General features: G+C 44.6%; 1 protein-coding gene across 1 annotated transcript; it reads right to left on the bottom strand.

The window, feature by feature from the left end:
* Positions 1-418: 418 nt before the first annotated feature.
* ASRGL1 (asparaginase and isoaspartyl peptidase 1) lies at positions 419-22,601 on the bottom strand. Its single transcript, XM_058689289.1, has 7 exons — positions 22,453-22,601; positions 21,104-21,304; positions 11,812-11,954; positions 10,809-10,966; positions 3,134-3,252; positions 2,393-2,503; positions 419-1,708 (listed from the first exon to the last, which is right to left on the bottom strand). Exons 2-7 carry the CDS (start codon positions 21,291-21,293, stop codon positions 1,503-1,505), a joined length of 927 nt encoding a protein of 308 aa, XP_058545272.1. The 5' UTR covers positions 21,294-21,304; positions 22,453-22,601; the 3' UTR covers positions 419-1,502.
* Positions 22,602-22,668: the final 67 nt, after the last annotated feature.

The raw sequence follows: 22,668 nt of genomic DNA, 5'->3' as shown, positions 1-22,668 counted from the left end.
AAGTGATCAGCAGATCGTGCGGTGAGCCCAGCGTCCTCCTATGCCGCCATCTTCCCAGGATCCCCCTCTTTTTTTTTAATTTAAAATTTTATTTTTTAAAATTTACATCCAAATTAGTTAGCATATAGTGCAACAATGATTTCAGGAGATTCCTTAGTGCCCCTGACCCAGTTAGCCCACCCCTGCCAGTAACCCTGTTTGTTCTCCATATTTATGAGTCTCTTCCCACCGGGAGCTGGAAGCTGGCGGCTGTCTGGCAAACCATGAGAATGCTGATCATTAGCCCTGCCGATCCCCGTGAGCGGCGGTCGGGTCTCTCCCTTACCTGTTCAGAAAAGGCTCCTTTCCTCTGAACACCCTCCAACATGCCCAATATGGACATTCTGGTCTCTGTCAACAGTGACTCCTAACCACACTGTTATTCTTTCAAAATAGATTTTATTAGTGGCACATGGAATTTTAAGTTAAGCAGTTTCTTTCCAGAGAGAAGACCTGACAAGACTAAAAAATTATCACAGCAGAAATACCATTTCCAGTGTAAAGAGAGATTAACAGAAGTAGCCTCCACTGAGGAAATTACTGTTTTCCCCGTGCCGACCACGTTGTGCACACGCCCACCAGACAGCGCGAGGACGCGGGAGGCCCCCGTGCAGCCCTGTGGGCTGGGCGCCCCCGTCATGGCCGAGGCGGGGAGGTCCGGGGCCCCGTTACCCAGCACGAGGACCCGGAGGGCCTCCAGCAGGCGGAGGCTGGTGGCAAATGCCAGGTGGGCAGACTCCCATGGGAGTCCCGGAGGGCCCTCAGGCTGACAGGAGCTCTGCAGAGCACCCCCCCCCCCCAGACCCCTCACCTCCAGGGGGCACTTTTGAAGTGTCTGCAAACAGCTCTACATTAGTAAGTCAGAGGAGACCCGAACTTTCTTAGAAAACTCAGTTTATCCTCTTCCAGGTTCTTTCCCCTGACATTCTTCTGACTCAAAGTAAACTCCGCAGCATTCTGCGGTACTCTGGGACTTGGCCCACCAGCTCTGCTGCTTCTGTGTACTTTCAGATATGCCGCTGGGTCCTTTCCTTCCCGCCTCGCCCTTTACTGGGTCCCGTGGAGAGCCTGCAACCGTGGGAACCCCGGGAGCGTCTGTCTGGGCCCCCCCGCTCCGCTGGGGGTCTCCCACTACCAGGCAACGCTCCCTGCACGCAGGCGGCTGCTGTCACATCAGATGATGTCACTTCTCTCTAACCTAAGACGCCGGGGCCGATTCAGGAGAAAGACTCAGGACTTGGTCATGTGGACTAGTCTTACTTTGACCTTAATAGGGGGATTTCTCTGAGCACTTTCGGATCTGCCCCTCAACCAAACGCTCAGATACTCATTGATCAAGGCGACAAAACAGTGACAGACTGCAGAATTTTCCATTTCTAGATCTAATTAATTAAGCTAAATCTCCACACCAGGAAGCTGGACTTTCCCTCCAGGATAGCACCTAGAATACAATCTTCACGGCCCTAGGGCAGGTCAGTGACATTGGTCTCATCAAGGTCAATTCCAGAGTGCAGCTGGCAGTCCTTGGCGGCCGCCCAGGGCATGGAGGCGGAGGTCCACTTCACTGCCCAGTCTCCTGCTTTGCTGACCAAGATGACGCCGCCTAAACCCTTCAGCTTTGACTTCATATAACCCAACGACATGTCGGCAGCCTCTTCCAGTGCTTTTCCTGAAAACAAGGAGAGGCTGTGAAACAACCTTTCAATAAAAAGAAATCTGATGGGAAAATCATTTGTAGTATGAAAAACCAAAGTGAGTTAACAAAGATTCTGGGCAAATGATTTCTTTTTTCTTTTTTTTAAATGCTTATTTATCGCGAGAGCGAGTGAGCGAGTGTGGGAGCACATGTGCCTGTGCGAGTGGGAGAGGGGCAGAGACAGAGGGAGAGAGAGAATCCCAAGCAGGCTCCATGCTGTCAGCATGCAGCCCGACGTGGGGCTCAATCTCACGAACCGTGAGCTCATGACCTGAGCCAAAATCAAGAGTTGGATGCTCAACCGACTGAGCCACCCAGGTGCCCCCAAATGATTTCTATGTGAATGCTTCTTAGAAGGGTCCTCACCGTAAAAGACCCTCTGTGCACTAAGGCAGAGCCTGACATCAGCCTAAGCAGACCTGCTTTTCTCCCACACCCAGGCTCAAAGTCTCTCTACTGCCCGAGATGCCCAATGCAGACAATATTCTAAATGAACTTCTTTCCAAATCCTAACAGAAGGTGGGAAGAAGTCAAAGTAGGTAACAGCCTGAAAGGAACATCTAAAGCAAATTAAAAAGGGTTTCATCTACTTTCCCTCCTATTTACGAAGACCTTCCATTCACTCGTCTTCAGACAGTATGCATTTGTTCTATGTACCTTGTTCTACGTGGAAGAGAGTGAGTCTGGCCAGATTCACCTTCAGGATGCTCTCCCCGTGCCCCGTTGTTGAAATGGCACCAATGTCATTGTCAGCATAGCCTCCAGATCCTGCCCCAAAAAAGTGACAACAGTGAAGAAAGTCAAACACAGATCAAGTCTAAGGCTACGTAAATACTGAATCCCAAAGAGTGCCAAAGTGTGGACAAAGGTCAGTAGCCGTGACGCTTTAGTGTGAACAAAGCGCCAGGTGATGACCCTGAAACCAGGGGGATGAAGGGAGCCCCGGGAGGGCGGGCAGGACCGACCCTTCCTGGAACAGCTCCCCGAGGGCATGCGGGTGGTCTGCACAGGGCGAGGCATATACAGCCACGCCTACCCCCGCCCCTCACCCCGCTTCCAGAATGAGGCCATGTGCTTCGGTGTCCACGCAAACACTTCCACTCGTAACGTCGCTGTATCAGCAACGTGTGGCTTTCATGCCACTCAGATCCAGCAACTGCCCACTGAAATTCTCAGCTTTTTCTGTTTGTTAATTTGAGCCCAGGCCTGGGAAGAGGGTTCGTGTATGTAACCCTCTGGGACGAAGTCTGCAGATCCCGAAAACGGGGCTAGAGGGAAGAGGCCCTCGGGGGCTCATGGGGGACAACTGGAGCCTCCCGTGTCTCCCTCTCCAAGTCCTCCCCAAAGCCAGGTGGGTGACTGTGGATGGGAAGGGGCAGAGCCATCGGTGAGGCCCACCTATGCATGGCGTGTCCCCAACCCGGCCGACCATTTTATTCACGATGCCCCCCGTCGAGGTCGCGTAGGCCACGTTTCCGTTGCGGTCCAAGGCCACGGCGCCCACGGTTCCTAGGTTTCTGCCAAAAATAGAGAGAGAAGGGACAGGCTGAGACGAGAAACACTCCCACAGGTAACAACGTAACTTAACAGCACTTACATTCCCACATTACAGGTTAATGGCAAACGGGCCACACTTTGATCCCAATATTCCTGACTCACGGAAATGGCAAAGAAAGCCCGTTTGCTTTTTATTCTGCAGGTCGGGTAGATTACTAGACACTCTTCTAGACCTCGGCTTCAAGAACACATCTGATCCCAGCACCTCTGACCTCTAGCTGTGACTTACTTGCTAAGTTTTCTTCTCTGGGTCTCATTTTCCCCACCTATAAAATGGGGACAAAGCAACTGGGTGCTGGGGCACCAGGGTGGCTCAGTCGATTGAGCGTCTGACTCTTGATTTCGGCTCAGGTCATCATCCCAGGGTCATGGGATCGAGCCCCTCATCCGGCTCTGTGCTGAGCATGGAGCCTGCTTGGGATTCTCTCTCTCTCTCCCTCCGCCCTTCTCCCCCGCTCAGGATTCTCTCTTTCTCCCTCTGCCCTTCTCCCCTGCTCATGCGCATGCTCCCTCAAAACAAAAGGCGCATCTCAAACTTCAGTGTGCATAAAAACCCCTTGGATCCCCGGGCCCACCCCAGAGATCCCGAGTTGGTGGGTACAGGGCGGGACCGAAGACCCTGCATTTCTCACAACCTCCCAGGTGAGGCTGATGCTGCCCGTCAGACCCCACTTTGCCTCTTTCATGGCACTTGCTGCAAAGACGAGATAGGTTATTGTTTTCTCTAACATTTTATTATACATTTTCAAGTAAAAAAGTGAGAAGAATATAATACAGTACAATCACAGCTCTATACCTGCCACCCAGGTTCTATAATGAACTATACTTGAGGCACAAAGTGCCGGGCACAGCAGGGAGCTGAATCGACCACGTCCCTTCTCCTGTGCAGCTTGTGTTTGGGGGGCAGAGGGCAGCAGAGCAATACAAATTTGCTTTATGGAACGACAGTAAAAACTACCACGAGTCCAGAAGCATGGAGACACCTCGACACAGGGCCTCTCTGAAGGAGGTGAGGGCAAGCTGTGCCGATCGCTGGGGAGAACGCTCCTGAAGCAGGAACATGATTGCTAAACTCATGGAATCTGGAGGGCACTGTGGCTGGAGAGAATACAGTGAGGGAGAGTGAGGAGGGACGGCCAGCAGCCAGACCATGAAGGCTCTGCTGGGCGGGGTGGCCGTGCACCCCGGTTACCTACGACAGTCCTGATTTATGCCTTTTGTCCCTGCTTGTTTCACCTTCGCTCTCAAAATCAAGTTCCAATTTGAATACTAAATCACATGGTTCTCCTACGCAAAGGCCGTGTCCGGGCTTTCACTCGGGAGGCGGGGAGACACTGGAGCACTTGAGCCAAGGCTCATCTTGTCACAAGAGGAGTGAAGCTTTAAAAATACTATTCTTACCACGACGCGCGTCCACCAGGGTGGCTAAAATGAGGAAGACTTGGTACCAGGTGTGGCCAGGACGTGCAGGGCTGGGATGCCCCGTCATTCCTGCTGGAGACGTAAACTGGTGCCCACACCCCTTTGGAAAACCATCTGGTGGAATCCACTGAAGCTGACTTAGCAACAACGCTCCAGCGTTTCTACAGTCTTCCGGCAGAAATGTGGAGTGTTCACCAAAAGAGGACACCCAGATGTTCGCAGCAGGACTGTTCGTAGTAACGGAAAGCGGAAAACGACACAAATGTCCAGCAGAGGTGGAGTAAATGAGTGGAGACACAGCCATGAAACAGAATGATGCCGGCGGGGGGTGGGGGGGGGGCGGTAAGCTGCCGCTGCAAACAATACATGGATGAATCTGAGAAACCGGACGATGAAGAAAAGGAATGGCGATACGCCGTTTCCTGATCTGGGGGCCGATTGCATGGGTGTGTCCACCCTGTGAAAACTCACTAGGGGTACATAAGATTTATGCGCGTCTGGGGTGCCTGGGGGCTCAGTCGGTGAAGTGTCCGACTTCGGCTCAGGTCATGATCTCATAGTTCGTGGGTGTGAGCCCCGCGTCGGGCTCTCTGCGGTCAGCTCAGAGCCCGGAGCTTGCTTTGGATTCTGCGTCTCCCTCTCTCTCTGCCCCTCCCTGGCTCGTGCACTCTCTCTCTCAAAAAGAAAAAAAAAATTGAAAAATTACATGAGTTATTAGAAAAGATTTGTGCACCTCTGTATGTATGCCACATTTGTACACAAAGTCTCTCGTATCACGATCGTTCTAGCAAATGTATGTTGGCAGAGGGAGGGGAGACTGGAACTAGAGACGGGTCAGGGGGTTTGAAGAGTCGGTGGTCTGCGTGAGGGCGGTGCCCTGGTGTGGAGAAGCAGGCTGGGCTGGAAACGCTTTTCTAACAGAGAAGACAGCCTTAACGCTGAGGAGGAGGGACGCAACGGCAAGGAAGAAAAAATGATCACAGGACACAGGCACATTCACAGAAACGAACGAACCACAGACAAATGCCAAATGCTCAAACCTGTGAATAGTCCAGGAACAGCAAATTAAAGCAACAAGTTTAGGGCGCCTGGGTGGCCCAGTCGGTTGAGCATCCGGCTTCGGCTCAGGTCATGATCTCGCGGTTCGTGAGTTCGGGCCCCGCATTGGGCTCCGTGCTGACGGCTCAGAGGCCGGAGCCTGCTTCGGATTCTGCGTCTCCCTCTCTCTCTCACCTTCCCCTGCTCGTGCTCGGTCACTCACTCTCTCAAAAATGGGCAACAAACATTAAAAATACCCTACTAAATAAAAAAAAATTAAAGTGACAAGGTTACCCTTCTCATGTCAGAGGAAGAGAGGCAGTCCCAGTCTCAGCTGGTGGCGGACCCACGTTGAGGCAAGATTACAAATACAAATGGAGGTCCATACCCCATGTTTACTTCTTGGAAGTTGTAAACACATTCTATTCTCTTAGAGCGATGCATAGGTTTTAAAAATATCGTAAAGCTATGGCTCTTATGTGGCTGAAATTTGGCAAACTACCAGCGGTGACTTAATTTCATTATGATCGTGCCCATCTGGGTTCTCCGTTGATGGCTGGATGATGGGAAAAAGAGATGTGCGCACGCACGCACACACACACACACACACACACACACACCCCGCCCCGGTAAGTGATTGAGTGTCTACTCCACAAGACTGGCTCTCCTGCTTTGCTTTCAGTTTGGGAAGCCGCTGCTCTTGTAGCTGTATGTCCGTACAACATTCTGTTCTGTTGACTGACTGCCAGCTAAGACAGATCTTTTTGAGTCGGTGTAGTTCTTGGCAGGTTTTTAGTTAATTTTAATTTGGCGAAGCTTCACTCTGCTGAGGCAGTAGCAGCTGGAATGACCGACAAAATTCCTCAAGCAATCCTTGGATTTGGAAGTGCCTCCTGATTCGAACACTGGCACGCTCACATGCTCGAGGGCAGCATGTGGTAAAATGCTGTAACAGAAGACTCTACTGAATATTTTAATCTGATCAAATAAATCACAATCGCTTGCTGTAGTCGTTTCTGTCACCTTAAACAGGAATCTAGATCCACGCAGGGTATCTTCGGCGTATTATACAAAATCTTAAAGCACAAGTATGTTCTTTGTACGCAAATCTCTCTTCAAATGATACTCTGATACGTAATAAACAGAAAAACAGCCTCTATGGGAGCTGGTCTGGGGGTTATTTGTACACGAATCTTCTTCAAGTCACACAAGTATTTTTGCTTCCTTCTTTCGGTTTCCTTTTATTGGAATGTCATTTTTCTCGCTTACTTCACATCCAGTTTGATTTTGTTTCCCTAAACTTCACATGTTTTCAATCCTTTTAGACGTAAAATAGCCAAAAAGATTTTTAAAGGTTTTATTAAGCTTATCAATAGAAATGAACAGTTCCTACTAAGTGACTATAGAGAGCATAAATTCAAAATTAATTTCACTGTTAAAGTCCATAATTTTCTCCTTGAGGATCTTGTGTGGTTTCACGGAACTCTTTTTATCAATGTGATTCTCGGATCGGACCCTCTCCTGTCCCACAACATTGATGCTGTCGGCACAGCAGGGGCACACCTTCTAGAAAGAGATTTAAACTGTGAGCCTACCTGTCACATGGAATACTTCTGGATTCTTGGCCAAACTTCACGGTATCTTTTATTTTGCTTCTGACAGTCTTAAAAAAAAAATTTTTTTTTTTAATGTTTATTTGTTCTTGAGAGAGAGAGAGACAGACAGACAGAATGTGAGCAGGGGAGGGGCAGAGAGAGAGGGAGACACAGAATCCGAAGCAGGCTCCAGGCCCTGAGCTGTCAGCACAGAGCCCGACGTGGGGCTCGAACTCACGAACAGTAAGATCATGACCTGAGCAAAAGTCCGATGCTTAACTGACAGAGCCACCCTGGTGCCCCTTGAGAGTCTTTTAAATTCACGACCAAGATGGAAAGCTTTCCACTTCTTCTCTTAATCCAAAACACCTACTTCAAAAAGCAGGTATAAAGCCAATAAAATGTCCACTGACTTTGACTTGTTTTTCTTCGCTGGCTCGCATAGTGATACATATAAATGTTAGCTGCTCAAGAGGTCTTCTGACCATGGTACATTCTAGCTGAACAGAGTATTTTGTTAAAAAAAATTTATGTATCTGATTTCATCTCTTATTACCCATTAAATTAATCCGTCTGAGCTCAGAGCCTGGAGCCTGCTTTGGATTCTGCATCCCTCTCTCACTCTGCCCCTCCCTCGCTCATGCTCTGTCTCTCTCTCTCAAGAATACAAAAACAAAAAAACTAAAAAAACAACATAAAAAAAAAAATCTGTCTGAATTCTCTATCCTAGACAGTGACCATATTAGTTTCGTTATTTTTTGTCTTAATTACATGTTCGGTGTTTTATCAACTTTTGAAATAATTTTTACCAAGCCCAGAAATTTTCTACTGGGTTCTGTCAACACTGTGCTGACAGAGTGCCATGCAAAGCATCATCCGCCCTCGCTAAATATTGGACACGCGGTATTACTCTTCCAAGAACCTCACATCCATGTTCCATGTCGTCTTTTCCTTTTTCCGCTCTCATCTATTGCCTGTTTCCTCCAATCCTAGTAATTGCGTCCTTTCGGTGTGTGAATCTTCATGATGAGCAATGACATCATCTTCCTTTAGTCCAGAATGTGACACTGCTGGGATTTCATCTGAACTACTCAAATTGAGGATGTAGCAAGAATACTATGCTCGTTAATTTTCACTGTTTTGATGGGTAATTAAATCTTCACTGAACCAAGAAGCTGGAATGTCCTGCTTATGAACTTTCAGTGGATTGTCCTGGAAGGAGGCCGCTTACTTTACTGTTTTGTTTTTTAAAATGCACACGGAGTGTGTCCTGGAAGATTGTTTTCCTTTTTTTTCCTTTCAGCTTTTTGTTTTCCTTTGTGAGTTCCACTTTTGTCTTCTTTTTCGTATCAAAATCTTGACTTAACACGCATTTTCAATTGTCTAGGGATTAAAAAAGATGTGATTGTCTTGAAAGTGTACAAAATTAGGATGTATTTTCATCAAACACGAAGAGCAAATAAAACCGAATCAATATAAATGAACTGCAGATACACTTTCAAGTGTATCTTGAAATATGCCAAATTATCTATTTATAGTAAATATCAATATTAAAGTCAGACATGAATTACACTTAGCAAATACAAGATTTTGAAACAAAACTACTTAAATGTTGAAAATGTTAACATATTACAAAAATAAAACCATTCCGAATTCTAACATTCAGCGTCCATTCAGCTGCCAACATAAAGAGCTGGTTCCTCACGCAGGTTCTGTCCAGACCCTCACTGTCCAACGCGGCAGGTGCGAGCTACCTGTGCCCCTGGCCTCTGGAAGCGTGGGCAGCCCCCAGGGAGATGGGCCGCAGGCATAACATATGGGGCAGGTTTTGAAGATTTAGTATGAAAGAAGAATGTAAAATATCTCAAATAATTTCTTATATTGATTACATGCTGATATGGCACTTTGGATATACTGGGTTAAACAATATTAAGTTCACCTGTTTCTTTTTAGGATTTTTTAATGTGGCTTCAAATGTAGCTCTTGTCTTTCTACTGGACCGTGCTGGTCTAGGCCTACATACCCGCGAATTTAAGAGTCACGGCAATCAGTCCTCACGTGTGAGTCTCACAGACGTTGTACTAATTCACGAATCATGAATCCCGCCAGAACCACAGCATAAAACATGTAAGGAGGCCGGAAACTGAATATCTGGCACTATTGGGAAACAATACTTTGTTGCTTAAGAATTTATTTGACAAGTTATTCATTTGTCTTTTTCTCTTACCTAAGTCCTTCTGCTGCTCCATTCTTCCCCCACTCCGAAGCAGTGTCCATTTCTGGTATCAGCAGTGGCACAGTCCACAAATCTTTAGATTTAGGTGCTCTTTGGTTCCAAGACACAGAGCAAGATGCAGAGAAGCATTTCCCTGGGGGCTGAATGGTGTTAATCACAAGAGTGGATGATGAGGGTTATGGGTCATGCAGGCCACTGCTGAGTGACAGAGGCGCCCCAGGTGACTATAATAAGCCAACTGTTTTGTGTATTTGTGACATGAGGGTCCTCTGAAGTGCAGAACCCGGGGCAGGGTCTCTCTTGCTTATATCTAGGGGCAATGATGGCTGGTGGAGAGGTGTGCTATTGCAGAATTTTTGGAAAGCAATGTGGCAACATGTATTAAAACACCCACGAACCATCAATAAAGCAACCCCATTCCTGTGACTCCAGCTTACAGGTACGTACAACCTTATCAACAGCTACCAATATATGGCCAATTGTGTAAAATAGATTCTTAAGCTGGGGACACATCAGGATTACCTGGACACTTTTTCCTAACACACCTGCCTGGCCTCTTCACTCCTGACCTCTTGGGTTAGATTCTTTGCGGAGGTGGGCCAGACGTGCGTACTGTGAAAAAGCTCCCCAGGCGATATTAAAGTATACCGCTGGTTAAAAATGATAAATCTTAAAGAGTACGCAGGGTTAATAGATTATATCCCATTATAAACTGCCAGGCCATATTCAAATTTTACTTTTCAAATGTTGCTTTGAATAAGGGGGCTTTTATTTGGGATTTTGAAATCTAATATAGAAAACCGTAATTCAGAACATACGACTAATTCAAACTTGTAAGAGCTGTCCTGATTTCTCTGTACTAGGACAGAGTGTTTAAGTAACTTCAGAGGATAGATCATACAGAGCCTGCCTGGTCTGCTTTCAATAACAGACTGATCAAGAAGCATCCAGTAGTTAACACATTAACACAAGGCACTCTTCCATTCAGTCATCTTGGAGAAGGAGGTCTCGGCCTAATTTGAGTGGTTATTCACAGAAGTAATAAATGAGGTCAAGTTTAAGAGTCAGAAGAGCAGTGTTTCCATTCTGTACTATGAATTATTTTGTACAAACACTGAAACTACCAAGTGATTCTTGACTTATTTAAGAACTGTAGGTAATCAGAGATTTGTCAAACTTCCACAGTCGAGTAACTCCCCAGACTGTGAGCCGCAGATACACTTACTTTTCACAGTCTGGCTTTGGAGCACCTTTCTCATGCTTCTCTTTCTCTAGGCGTTTTATGTTTCTCTCTGTCACCAGCTGCTCTTTAGGAACTGTGGGAATCCCCATGGCTGTCGCAAATTTTGCTGCACCTTGGTCAGTCAGAAAGCAATGAGTGGTCTTCAGCCAGAAAGAAATGGGAAATGGTTAGATTTCTGAAACAGTTAAAATCTTCTTAACTGCTTCAATTGTATGGCTATAATTAGTTCTCTCTGGGTACAAAACCTGAAAAGTGCAAATTCCACTGGCTTGCTTCTCTAAATGCCGAGCAGCCTGGCGCTCTCGAGATTTTGTATTTTCAAAAAAACCCCCAAATGATGGAATATTACTAGGATCTTAAGTTTAGAGAACAGAATTCATTTTTATTTAACACATGCTATTTTTTTTTGAATTTTTTAAAAAAATGTTTATTTATTTTTGAGACAATGTGAGAGACAGAGTGCAAGCAGTGGAAGGGCAGGCAGAGGGAGACACAGAATCTGAAGCAGGCTCCAGGCTCTGAGTTGTCAGCACAGAGCCCGACGCGGGGCTTGAATTCACGGACTGTGAGATCATGACCTGAGCCAAAGTCGGATGCTTAACTGACTGAGCGACCCAGGCGCCCCAATTTAACGCATGCTATTAAACAAGGTCTGTTCCGTTTGTATGTGTTAAGTCATATGCATTGAGAGAAAACTGAAGAAAATACAGGAAGACAACATGAAAACAGTAATTACTGTCAAGGGATTACTAGTCAAACTAGTCAAACTACACTGTCAACAGAGTTGGAGTCTTGGCTTATCTGACAAATTTAAATAGATTGCTTCTGTTCTTTTATATGACTTTAGGAGAACAGTGCTTGCAAGCATTTCCCTAGAGTAGGAAATTTTAGTCACTGAAGTACTAAAGTACTTAAAAAGTCCTATTTAGTCACTGAAGTATGGCGGTAGCAATTTCTTGCAAAAAAGGATGCTTTAGTCACATACCTTTTCCATAACAAGCCGTGCAAGTTTAATGGGATTTGCTATGCCCTGGACTGCAGAGACAGCTCCTGCAGACAGGTCTTTTCCATTCATGATACTAGCATCCATTTCCACGTCACCATTTACATTCAAGACAGATCCACAACCTAAAACCAAAGAGAAGTTGAAAAGCAAGAATTAAGAACTTAGAAATGGCTCCCAGGTTTCTTCTGTGCTGCTGACTTTGTTTATTTTTTATTTTTTAAAATGTTTTATTTTTGAGAGAGAGAGGGTAAAAACGGGGAAGGGGCAGAGGGAGAAGGGGACAGAGGATCCAAAGTGGGCTCTGTGCTGACAGCAACAAGCCTGACACGTGGCTTGAACTTATGAACCGTGAGATCGTGACCTGAGCCGAAGTCGGATGCTCAACTGACTGAGCCACCCAGGCGTCCCTAAGCTGCCAACTTCAATTCATCTTCTACTTGCTGCCAGAGAAGCATGTTTGAAAACACAAATCTGGCTTGGTGCCCCATCGCCTACAAAATAAAAAGGACGAAACCCTGATCTGGTCTCTGATCTCCTTTGCTGGTTTTATCTCCCCTCCTTGGCTACATTTTACTGAAACACTAGGTTTCCCTGAAAGTATCGTAAGTTCTCACTACTCTGGGCTCTTGTGCATGCTCTTCTCCTTACCACCAGCATGCTTTCTCCAACTTTTTTTTGCCTAGATAATGCCTATGAGTCTAGCTATGCTTAACCTCTTGTGCCTGTTTCCTCATCTGTAAAATGCGATAAGAACAAAGCTCAAGAATATTTAAAGGATTATAAAACTATCCAGTACCTAAAAGGTAAAATTCACAATGTCTGGTATCCAATAAGAAATTTCCAGGCACACAGGGAAATAAGAAAATATGACCCATAATAGGGAGGAAAAAGAACCCACTTAATGGTAATGGATCATAAATGACATAAATGACAGAATTAGTAGACAAAGATGTTAATAAAACAGTTGCTATACCTATATTCTATATGTACCAGGACATGGAGGAAAACATAAAAAGGACCCAAACAGAACTTCTAGAGATGAAAAAAAAAGTCTGAAGTGGAAAATACACTGGATGGGATTAAAACAAAGTAAGACACAACAGCAGAAAATAGTAATGACTATGAAGAGATAGCAATAGAAACTATCCAAAATGAAAAAGAAGAAAGGATAAAAACCCACCAAACAGAGGATCACTGAGCTTGGGGACAATTTCAAGCAACCCACTCTATGTATATAATTGGAGTCTCTAAAAGGAGAGGGGAGACAGAGGGACAAGAAAATATTTAAGAAAAAAAAATATACAAAAATATCAAATTTGATTAATACTATAAATTCACAGATCTGAGAAGCTCAATAAACTCCAAGCAAAAGAAACATGAAGAAAACTACATGCAGGCACATTATGATCAAACACCTTGGTCTAATCAGACAGAAAAATCTTAAAAAAATTTTTTTTTTTCATGTTTACTTATTTTTGAGAAAGAGAGAGAGAGAGAGACAGAGCATGAGCAGGGGAGGCGCAGAGAGAGAGAGGGAGACACTGAATCTGAAGCAGGCTCCAGGCTCTGAGCTGTCAGCACAGAGCCTGACATGAGGCCTGAACTCACAAACGGCAAGACCATGACCTGAGCCAAGGTTGGACACTTAACCAACTGAGCCACCCAAGAGCCCGGAGATAGAAAATCTTAGAAGTAGATAGTGCGAGACACATTAGGAAGTGAGAAAAAGATGAGAATGAGAATACATTTCTTGTCAGAAATGATGCAAACCAGAAGACAGTGGAGCAACATCTTTAAAGTCCTGAAATTAAAAACAACACCCCCCCCCCCAAAAAAACCTGTCAAGTTGGAATTTAATACCTAGTGAAAGTATCTTTCAAAAACTGAAAACAAAGACTTTTTCAGATACACAACAGCTGAAAGAATTCACCCGTAGAAGACGTGCAATACAGGAAATGTTAAAGGAAGTCTTTCAGGAAAAAGGAAAAGGACAGTGGACAACAGTCATGATCCACACCAAGGAAGGAAAAGCACTGGAAATGGCTAGTATGTGGCTAAGCAGAAATATTTTTCCCCTTTATTTTAACAATATCTTTAAAATATAACCATTTAAAGGAAAAATAATAACAACGTATTAGGCAATTTATAACATACACAGAAGTAAAATACATGACAATGATGGCACGAAGGCTAGCAGAGGGAAAACAAGTATGCCGTTATAAGGTTCTTACATTATGCGTGAAGTATGATATTACTTGAAGGCAAACTGTGACAAATGAGAGATGTGTAGTATAAACTCTAAAACACCCTTAAAAAACTATCTAGCTACTAGGCCAACAAAAGAAGACAGAATCATAAACAACACTCAATTGTCCCAAAAGATGACAGAAGAGGAAAAAAAGGAACAATGAATGGATTGGACAAATAAAAAACATATAACAAGATTGACAGATTTATACCTGATCGTATCAATAATCACATTAAATGTAAATGGTGTAAACACCCTGATAAAAAGAAGAGATGGTCAAATTGCATAAAAAGGTAAGATACAACTATGTCCTCCTGAAAAAAATCCACTTTAAATATAAAGATACAAATAGGTTAAAAGTAAAAGAACAGAAAAAGCTATGCAATGCTAAAATGAATTAAATGAAAGTGTGAGCAGCTAGATTAGTATCGGGCAAAGTAGACTTTAGGACAAGGAATGTTAAATAATAATGACGTCACATAGTGATGAAGGGATCAGTTCACACAGAAGACAGCAGTCTGTGTATCTAACGACAATTTCTAAGCATATGAAGCAAAACTGATGAAGTCAAAGGAGAAGAGAAATCGCGAAATCCACAATTACAATTAAAGACCTCCTCATCCCTCTCTCAAGAATCAACAGAAATAGAAAATCAAGGTGTAGAAGATCCAAATAACGTTATCAACCAACTTGACCTTACTGAAATTTATATAACTTTCAATAAACAATAGCAGAGTACATATTCTTATAAATGCAAATGGAATATTTACCAAGACAGACCATATTCTGGGCCAAAATCCAAACCTTACAAAGTTCAAAAGAATGTACATCACACAAAATATGTCCTTTGATTGTCACATGATTAAAATAAAAATGAGAAGGATATTTGGAAAATCCACAAATACATTGAAATTATCACACTTGTAAATAAACCATGCTTCAATGAGGAAGTCACAAGGGAAATTATAACATGTTTTGAACAGAATGAAAATGAAGAGACATGTGAAAACTTGTAGGATGCAATCAAAGCAGGACTTAGAGGAAAATTTAAAGCATTAAGTGCTTGTATTAGAAAAGTCTGGTCTCAAGTTATGATCTAAAAAGAACAGTAAATTATTTCCAAAGTAAGCTGAAGAAAGGAAATAACAGAGATAAATCATTTAAATTCCGAAGAGAAAAAGAATAAGAGAAAAAACAATTCAAAATCTGCAAACCCTCCTAAAACCACAAGCTACTGTTCTTTGAAAAAGAAACCAAACAAAAGAAAAACTTGATAAACTCTAGCTAGACTGACCAAGAAGAAAAGACAGAAATTCAAATAATCAAGAATGAAAGAGAGGACCTCTCTACAAACCTTACAGACGTTAAAAAATAAAGACATATTGCAAACAACTCTTAAGCCTATAAATTCAACATCTTATTCAAAATAGCAATATTCCTTGAAAAACATAAAAAGCTCAAAGAAGAAACATAACTTGAATAGTCCCACACCTAATGAAGAAATTGATTTCTTAGCAAAAAACTTTCCATTAAAGCAAAACAAACAGCCAAAAGAAATTCCAGGCCCAGATGGCTTCACTAGCAAATTCTACCAAACTTTTACAAAGAAATAATACTGATTTTATACAAACTCTTCAAGCAAAACAGAAGAGGAGGGGTACTTTCCAATTCATCATTTGAAGCCAACATTACCCTCTTATCAAAGCCAGATGGATGTTAGAAGAAAATAAAACCACAGATCACTATCTTTCTTGAACATAGATGCAAAATCCTTAAGAAAACACTATCAAATCTAATCAAGCAATAAATAAAAAAGATAACACATAATGACAGAGGGGTGTTAACCCTAGGGATGCAAGCTTGGTTCAAAATTCGAAAACCAATCAATCGATATCCACCATATCAACAGACAAAAGAAAAACCGTATGGTCATTTCAATAATGCAGAAAGAGGATGTGATAAGCTTCAACATTCATACCTGATAGAAAGTCTTGGGAAACTAAGAATAAGGAAACCTCCCCAACCTGATAAAGGGAATCCATAAAATCCTACAACCAACGTTCTATTTAATGGTGACAGACTTTCCCTTTAAAATTGGGACTAGCACAGGATGTTTGCTCTCACCACTCCTATTCAACCTAATATTGGATGGTCTAGCCAGAGGAATATGCAAGGAAAATAAATAAAAGTCATAAAGCCTGTAAAAGAAGAAACAAAATGGTCTCTATTTGCAGATGACATTTACTAAAAAGCAATGGTAATCAAGAAAGTGTGGTATTGGTGAAGAACAAATAGATCAATGGGCCAGAACAGAGAGCCCAGAAACAGACCCACATACATATATGGTAAAATGATCTGTGACAAAGGAGTTGTGACGTCGTGATTTATAACAAACACATGTTTTGGTCTTTGCCCGTGGTTCCCGGCTCTCAGCTCCCAGAACCCTTGGAATTTCCTAGGGGTTGAGTGCAATGGGAGCATCTTTTATTACGACTTTTGGTCTTTCGTCCTCAGTTCCATAAATCACTTCAGTGTCACAAAGGTGAAATGGACATCTTGTCGCATGACAAGCTGCTTTCACCCATAACTCAGTTTATGTTAATGAGGTGACTTTTGGAAACCCCCTAAAGATGGGGGGGGAGGGCTGGTTGTCAAGGGAACCAACCATAGCTGGAGGGTTAGAACTTGCAGTCCAGTCCCTGATTTCCAGGGAGGGGAGAAAGACTAGAGGTTGAATCAGTCACCAGTGGCCAAGAACTTAATTAACCATGTCTATGTAATGGAGCTGGCATGAAAACCCAAAAGGATATGGTCTGAACAGTTTCCGGGTTAGAACCAGAATGCTTCCATGTGCCACTGTGCTAGGCCCCAAACTCCAAGGAGACAGAAGTTCCTTTGTTGGGCACCTGTCTCTGTACCCCTTCATCTTGCTTTTGATTTGTATCTTTTGTAATAAACTGGTGATCTAATGAGTAAACTGGTTTCTTGAGTTCTCTGAGCCTCTCTGGCAACTGATTGAACCCAAGGAGGGGGTCGTGGGAACCTCTGATTTATAGCCAGTAGGTCAGAAGCACAAGGAACAACCTGAATTTACAGGTGGCGTCTGAAGTGGAGCACAGTCTGGTGGGACTGAGCCCTTGACCTGTGGAATCTGATGCTATGTCTAGGTAGATAGCGTCAGAAATGAGCTGAATTGTAGGATACCCAGCTGGTGTAGGAAAAGTGCTTGGTGTGGGAAAACTCATACACACTGGAATTGGGTTCAGAGTCTTCGGACAAAGGCAATCCAATGCAGCAAAAAAGATAAGTCTTTGAACAATAGTGCTGGGCACTCATATGCAAAAAAGCCGAATCTAGACATAGACCTTACACCCTTCATGAAAACCATTCAAAATGGGTCACAGATCTAAATGTAAAATGCAGAACTATAAAACTCCTAGAAGATAACACAGGAGAAGGTTTAGATGACCTTGGGTTTGGCTTTTTAGATACCACACCAAAATCGCCATCCATGAAAGAAAGAAATTAAGCTGGACTTCATTAAAACAAAAAATTTCTGCCGTATGAAGGACACTATCAAGAGAATGAGAAGACAAGCCATAGACTGGGAAAAAAGTATTTGTAAAAGGCACATCTCATAAAGGCCTGTTATCCAAAATACACAAAGAACTCTTAAAACTCAATAATAAGAAAACAAACACCCTGATTAAAAAATCAGACAAGGATCTTAACAGACACCTCACCAAAGAAAATCTACAGATGGCAAGTATGAAAAAAACTCAACTGTATTTTCATATATTAGCAACACATACTGCTGACTGTAATCTTAAAAAGTAGCATTTACAGGGGCACCTGGGTGGTTCAGCCAGTTGAGCAGTTGAGCGGCCGACCGACTCTTGATTTTGGCTCAGGTCATGATCTCATAGTTCATGAGATCTGCATGGGGCTCTGCACTGACAGCACTGACCCTGCCTGAGATTCTCTCTCACCCTCTGCCCCTTTCCCCCGCTTGATGAAAGAAATAAAAGATTTACTTTTTTTTATTTTTATTTTTTAAATGTTTAATTTACTTTGAGAGACAGCATGAAAGTGTGGGGCAGGGGGGCAGAGAAAGAGGGAGAGAGAATCCCAAGGAGCGTTCTCACTCTCAGCATGGAGCCTGCCTCGGGGCTTGATCTCACGAAGTGTTAGATCATGACCTGACCTGAAATCAAGAGTCAGATGCTTAACTGATTGAACCACTCAGGCGCCACGGAAATCAAAGATTCAAATAAATGGAAGTTTATTCTGTGGTTTGGAAGTATTGGATTGAAAGGCTCAGTCTTGTTAAGATTTCAGTTTGTCCTAAACTGATCTATAGAGTCAACACAGTCCTACCGAAAATCCTAGCAAGATTTTTTTTTTTTTTTTGGGTAAAAACTTGACAAGGTGATTCTCAAATTTGTGGGAAAGACAAAGGGACTAGAATAGTCAAAACAATCTCTCTCTCTCTCTCTCTCTCTCTCTCTCTCACACACGACTCTTACTACCTGATTTTAAGACTTAATATAAAACTATAGTAATCAAGACAGTGTCATATTGGTGAAAGGCTACACATACAGACCAAGGGAAGAGAATCCACCAATAGACCCATACATAGAAAGTCAACTGATTTTGACAAGGGAGGAAGGGCAATTCTATGGAGAAAGGTTGATTTTTCAACAACTGGTACTGGAACAATCACGCAGAAACAACCTTGACATACAACTCATACCTTATGCCAAAAAATTATTAAAAATGGACCTGAGGCCTAATATAAAACCTAAAACTATAGAATTTCTAGAAGACACGTAAGAGAAAACATTTGTGACCCTGGGTTAGGCAGATATTTCTTAAGGTATGACACAAAAAGCACAACCCATTAAAAAATGGGACTCCTCCAGGGGCGCCTAGGTGGCTCAACTGGTTGAGTGTCCAACTTTGGCTCAAGTCACGATCTTGGAGTTTGTGGGTTCGAGCCCTGCATCGGGCTCTGCGCTGACAGCTCAGAGTCTGGAGTCTGCTTCGGATTCTGTGTCTCCCTCTCTCTCTGCCTCTCCCTTGCTCACGCTCTCTCTCAAAAATAAATAAACATTAAAAAAAAATATTAAAAAAATGGGATTCCTACAAAATAAGGAACTTCTGTTCTTTGAAAAAAAATTTTTTTTTTTAACATTTATTTTTGAGACAGAGAGAGACAGAGCATGAACGGGGGAGGGTCAGAGAGAGGGAGACACAGAATCCGAAACAGGCTCCATCCAGGCTCTGAGCTGTCAGCACAGAGCCTGACGCGGGGCTCGAACTCACGGACCGCGAGATCATGACCTGAGCCGAAGTCGGCCGCTTAACCGACTGAGCCACCCAGGCGCCCCAGGAACTTCTGTTCTTTGAAAGACACTGCTAAGAGAAAGAAAAGACGAGCCACAGACTGGAAGAAAATATTTGCAAATCACGTATCTAATAAAAGACCAGCATCTAGACTATATAAAGAACTCTTAAAACTCAATAATAATAAAAAACACAATAAAGAAATTCACAAAATACTTGAAAAGATGTTAAAATAAACATCATTTGCCAGAAATTACCACCAGAACGAGATCCCACCACACCTCTACGACAATGGCTAAAATAAAAAATACTGACACCACCAAGTGCTTGTGGGGATGTGGAGTCATTAGAGCCTTCATACGCTGCTGGCGGGAATGGAAGTGGGAGCCACTCTGGAAAACAGTTTGGCAGTTTCAAATAGTTAAATATATACTTGCCACATGACCAACTTCAATATTAACCCAAGAGAAACAAAAACTTACATTCACACAAAAACCTGTATGTAACTGTTTATAGCGATTTGTAATGGCCCCAAATTGACCATGTCCTTCAGCTGGTGAATGACTGACACTGTGGTATATCCATACAATGGAATACTACTCAACAGTAAAAACAGATGGACTATTCGTACTTGTGTCAACGCGGATGGCCCTCCAACGCATTATGCTACATGAAGAATCCAGACTCCAAAAGCTACGTGTTGTCAGACTCAAAAGGCCACGTATTGCACGATTCTACTCTTTTTTCCCTTAATGCGCTGCAGAGCAGACACCTGGGACAGTGGAAGCAAGTCACTTAGAATGGCAGGCTCTGGTACAGGGCAAAGAGATGAGAACTAGCCACTCCAATTCTGAATTCATACTTCCCAGTTCATGCAGATGACTGATCCCGGTAGTTTAGAGAGGGTGGGAGACCAGAAGACCTGTTCCAAATCAAAGTCCTTTGTGAATAAGTGGGTGTTCTGTCAGCCAGAGGGCCCTGACTGCTAACTGTATGTAATTTAACAAGCCTCCCTCTGAAACAGTAAGCCACTCCTCCTGCTGGCAAGGAGTAGCATCTGGTAAATTCGGGCTCAACCAACAGAGCCATAACGATGCACTTATGCCTCTTCTATGGTTAGGCGGACTTCAGAAATTTTGTGTAAGTGTTCAAGAGCGCAGAAGCAAGGGGATGAACAAGACTCAGGAAGTATTTGATGACTAACTGGTTCAGATTTCCTGAAATTATTTTCTTTGACAGATGTTGGGCAGGTGGGTATCATCCCCCAAAGTATTTTAATACCTAGGTTTCAGGTTCTCTATTTTACTTTTATGTATGTATGTATGTTTATTTATTTTTGAGAGAGAGAGAGAGTCAGAGTATGAGTGGGAGAGAGGCAGAGAGAGAGGCAGACACAGAATCTGAAGCAGGCTCCAGGCTCTGAGTTGTCAGCACAGAGCCCGATGAGGCACTGGAACCCACAAACCTGGAGACCACGACCTCAGTGAAGTTGGACGCTTAACTGACTGAGCCACCCAGGCAACCCTGAATTTAAAAAATTCTTAAAGCAACTTGGTCAACTTAAAATATGAAGTTATACTGAAAAGCTTCTTAGATTGACACTTTAGATTCGATGTATTTAGGGGGGAGAAGATTAACTTGATTTGGCATCATTTACTAACTGCAGTGCAAGTTTACCTGCGTTGAACTCAGGATCATCTTCCAGGACGGTCACAGCTCCTTCCACAGCGTCAACTGCGCTCCCTCCGTCCTTCAGGATTTTGTAACCCTCAGTAGCAGCTCTGATGATGCCCTGACGCACCCGCTCTTTCCTGTCCTTAGAGATATTACTGGCTCCGCCACCGTGGACCACGATGACGGGATTCATGTCGACAGATCCTAGGGATCAGGAAAATGAAAGTGTCATTTTGAACAGGCCCAAGAAAACTACCCTGGATGTAAGCTCCTGGGGGAGATTCCACTGGAGACTATGTCCAGTTTCTACCTCTGGAAGGGAAGCAAGGTTTACAGCCTCAAGCAATTTCCTGGACTGAGAGAATGGGGGATGGGGGCGGGGGACAGAGACAACTTGCTTTGAACTTTACACAAAATGTCCAGAGTGCCCCATGGTCTCCCTCCCCCTTCCCCTCCAACCCGCACCTCCAACACCTTCAGGCTTTGGGCCAGGGCTTTGGGACCCCCTCCCACCGGCTGCCATCTGGCCTCAGGAGAACTCCAGCCCGTGACCTGTGCCGGGGGCCTAGCCTCCAGGGCCAGAGCTCCAGCCCTACCAAAGGGCTCTTTCCGGTCTCGGTTTCCCCTGGGATGGTCCCTTTTCCGGGACTGTAAGTCCTGCATATCTGCAGACAGGCACCACACTGTGGGCCATGTAGGGATAGCCCGGGACACAGGTGGGGCCTCTGGGAAAGACACCGGGCTGTCAGGGTCCAACCAGTTTCAAAGCAAAGTTACTAGAGCAGCCAAATCTTGCTGGATATCAGAAGCCATCTTGGGACTGTTAGAGCTTAGGACTGGGAGACTGCTGGCAGCCATGATCGCCAGACAGGCCTCAAAGAAAAAGGATCTGAGGGCAACCACAATTCCAACCTCCTCATCACTACTGCAGTGGGGGGGGGGGGGGGGGGGGGGAAACGCTGGTCTCAGGATAATTCCTGGTGGGGCAAGACAGGCCCTATCTAACAGGTCTGGAGGGCTGCGGACCTAGGGCAGGTGCGCTGGTGTGAACTGCGCATGCCCTTGCCAGCGAAACTGAGCATCCAGGCTCCCCGGGGCCATCCCTGGTCCAGGCCGTGTAGGGACAAACTAGGCTACAGGCACGGACTTCTAGGGGATACACCGCGTTGCTGAAGCCCAGTCCTCCCAGCCTCCCCCCCCCCCCAAAAAAAAAGAGATGCGCCACATCTCACTGGAATCCCTTAGCCTTGACATTCCCGTGTGGTGCCAACTCGTCGGTCCCACCCGCCACGTCCCAGACCCCGGCACCGCGCAGGGGGCTTTCCCGGACTCCGGCAGGGCCGTCGACTTACCGAGGACACCGCGGGCGGCGGACGCAGGGGCTTCAGGCTGGGCCGAGCCGCCCGGCCGGCCTCCGAACCTGCGCGGCCCACCGCCTCCGCGAGCTCTTCCGGGAGACCGCTGGGTTCGCAACCGCTCCGCCACAACGGCCCCGCGCTTGCGCACGAAGGCGGGGCCGGCGCGCCGAGCAATTACCGTAAAGCCCCGACCCGGGGCCGCCGCGCAAG

This window comes from Neofelis nebulosa, chromosome 10, assembly GCF_028018385.1.
Source record: "Neofelis nebulosa isolate mNeoNeb1 chromosome 10, mNeoNeb1.pri, whole genome shotgun sequence".
Lineage (NCBI taxonomy): Eukaryota > Metazoa > Chordata > Mammalia > Carnivora > Felidae > Neofelis > Neofelis nebulosa.
The sequence above is the reverse complement of the archived record's forward strand: the minus strand, read 5'-3'. Positions and strand labels throughout refer to the sequence as shown.

What these genes read in the sequence shown, in the direction of transcription:
- ASRGL1 (XM_058689289.1), bottom strand. Translation starts at nt 21,293, where the DNA reads ATGAATCCCGTCATCGTGGTCCACGGTGGCGGAGCCAGTAATATCTCT. An exon ending in CACGGCTTGTTATGGAAAAG is followed by an intron (nt 10,967 to 11,811) that starts GTATGTGACTAA and finishes TTCTGGCTGAAG; the next exon opens with ACCACTCATTGCTTTCTGAC. An exon ending in TCTCTTCCACGTAGAACAAG is followed by an intron (nt 1,709 to 2,392) that starts GTACATAGAACA and finishes CCTTGTTTTCAG; the next exon opens with GAAAAGCACTGGAAGAGGCT.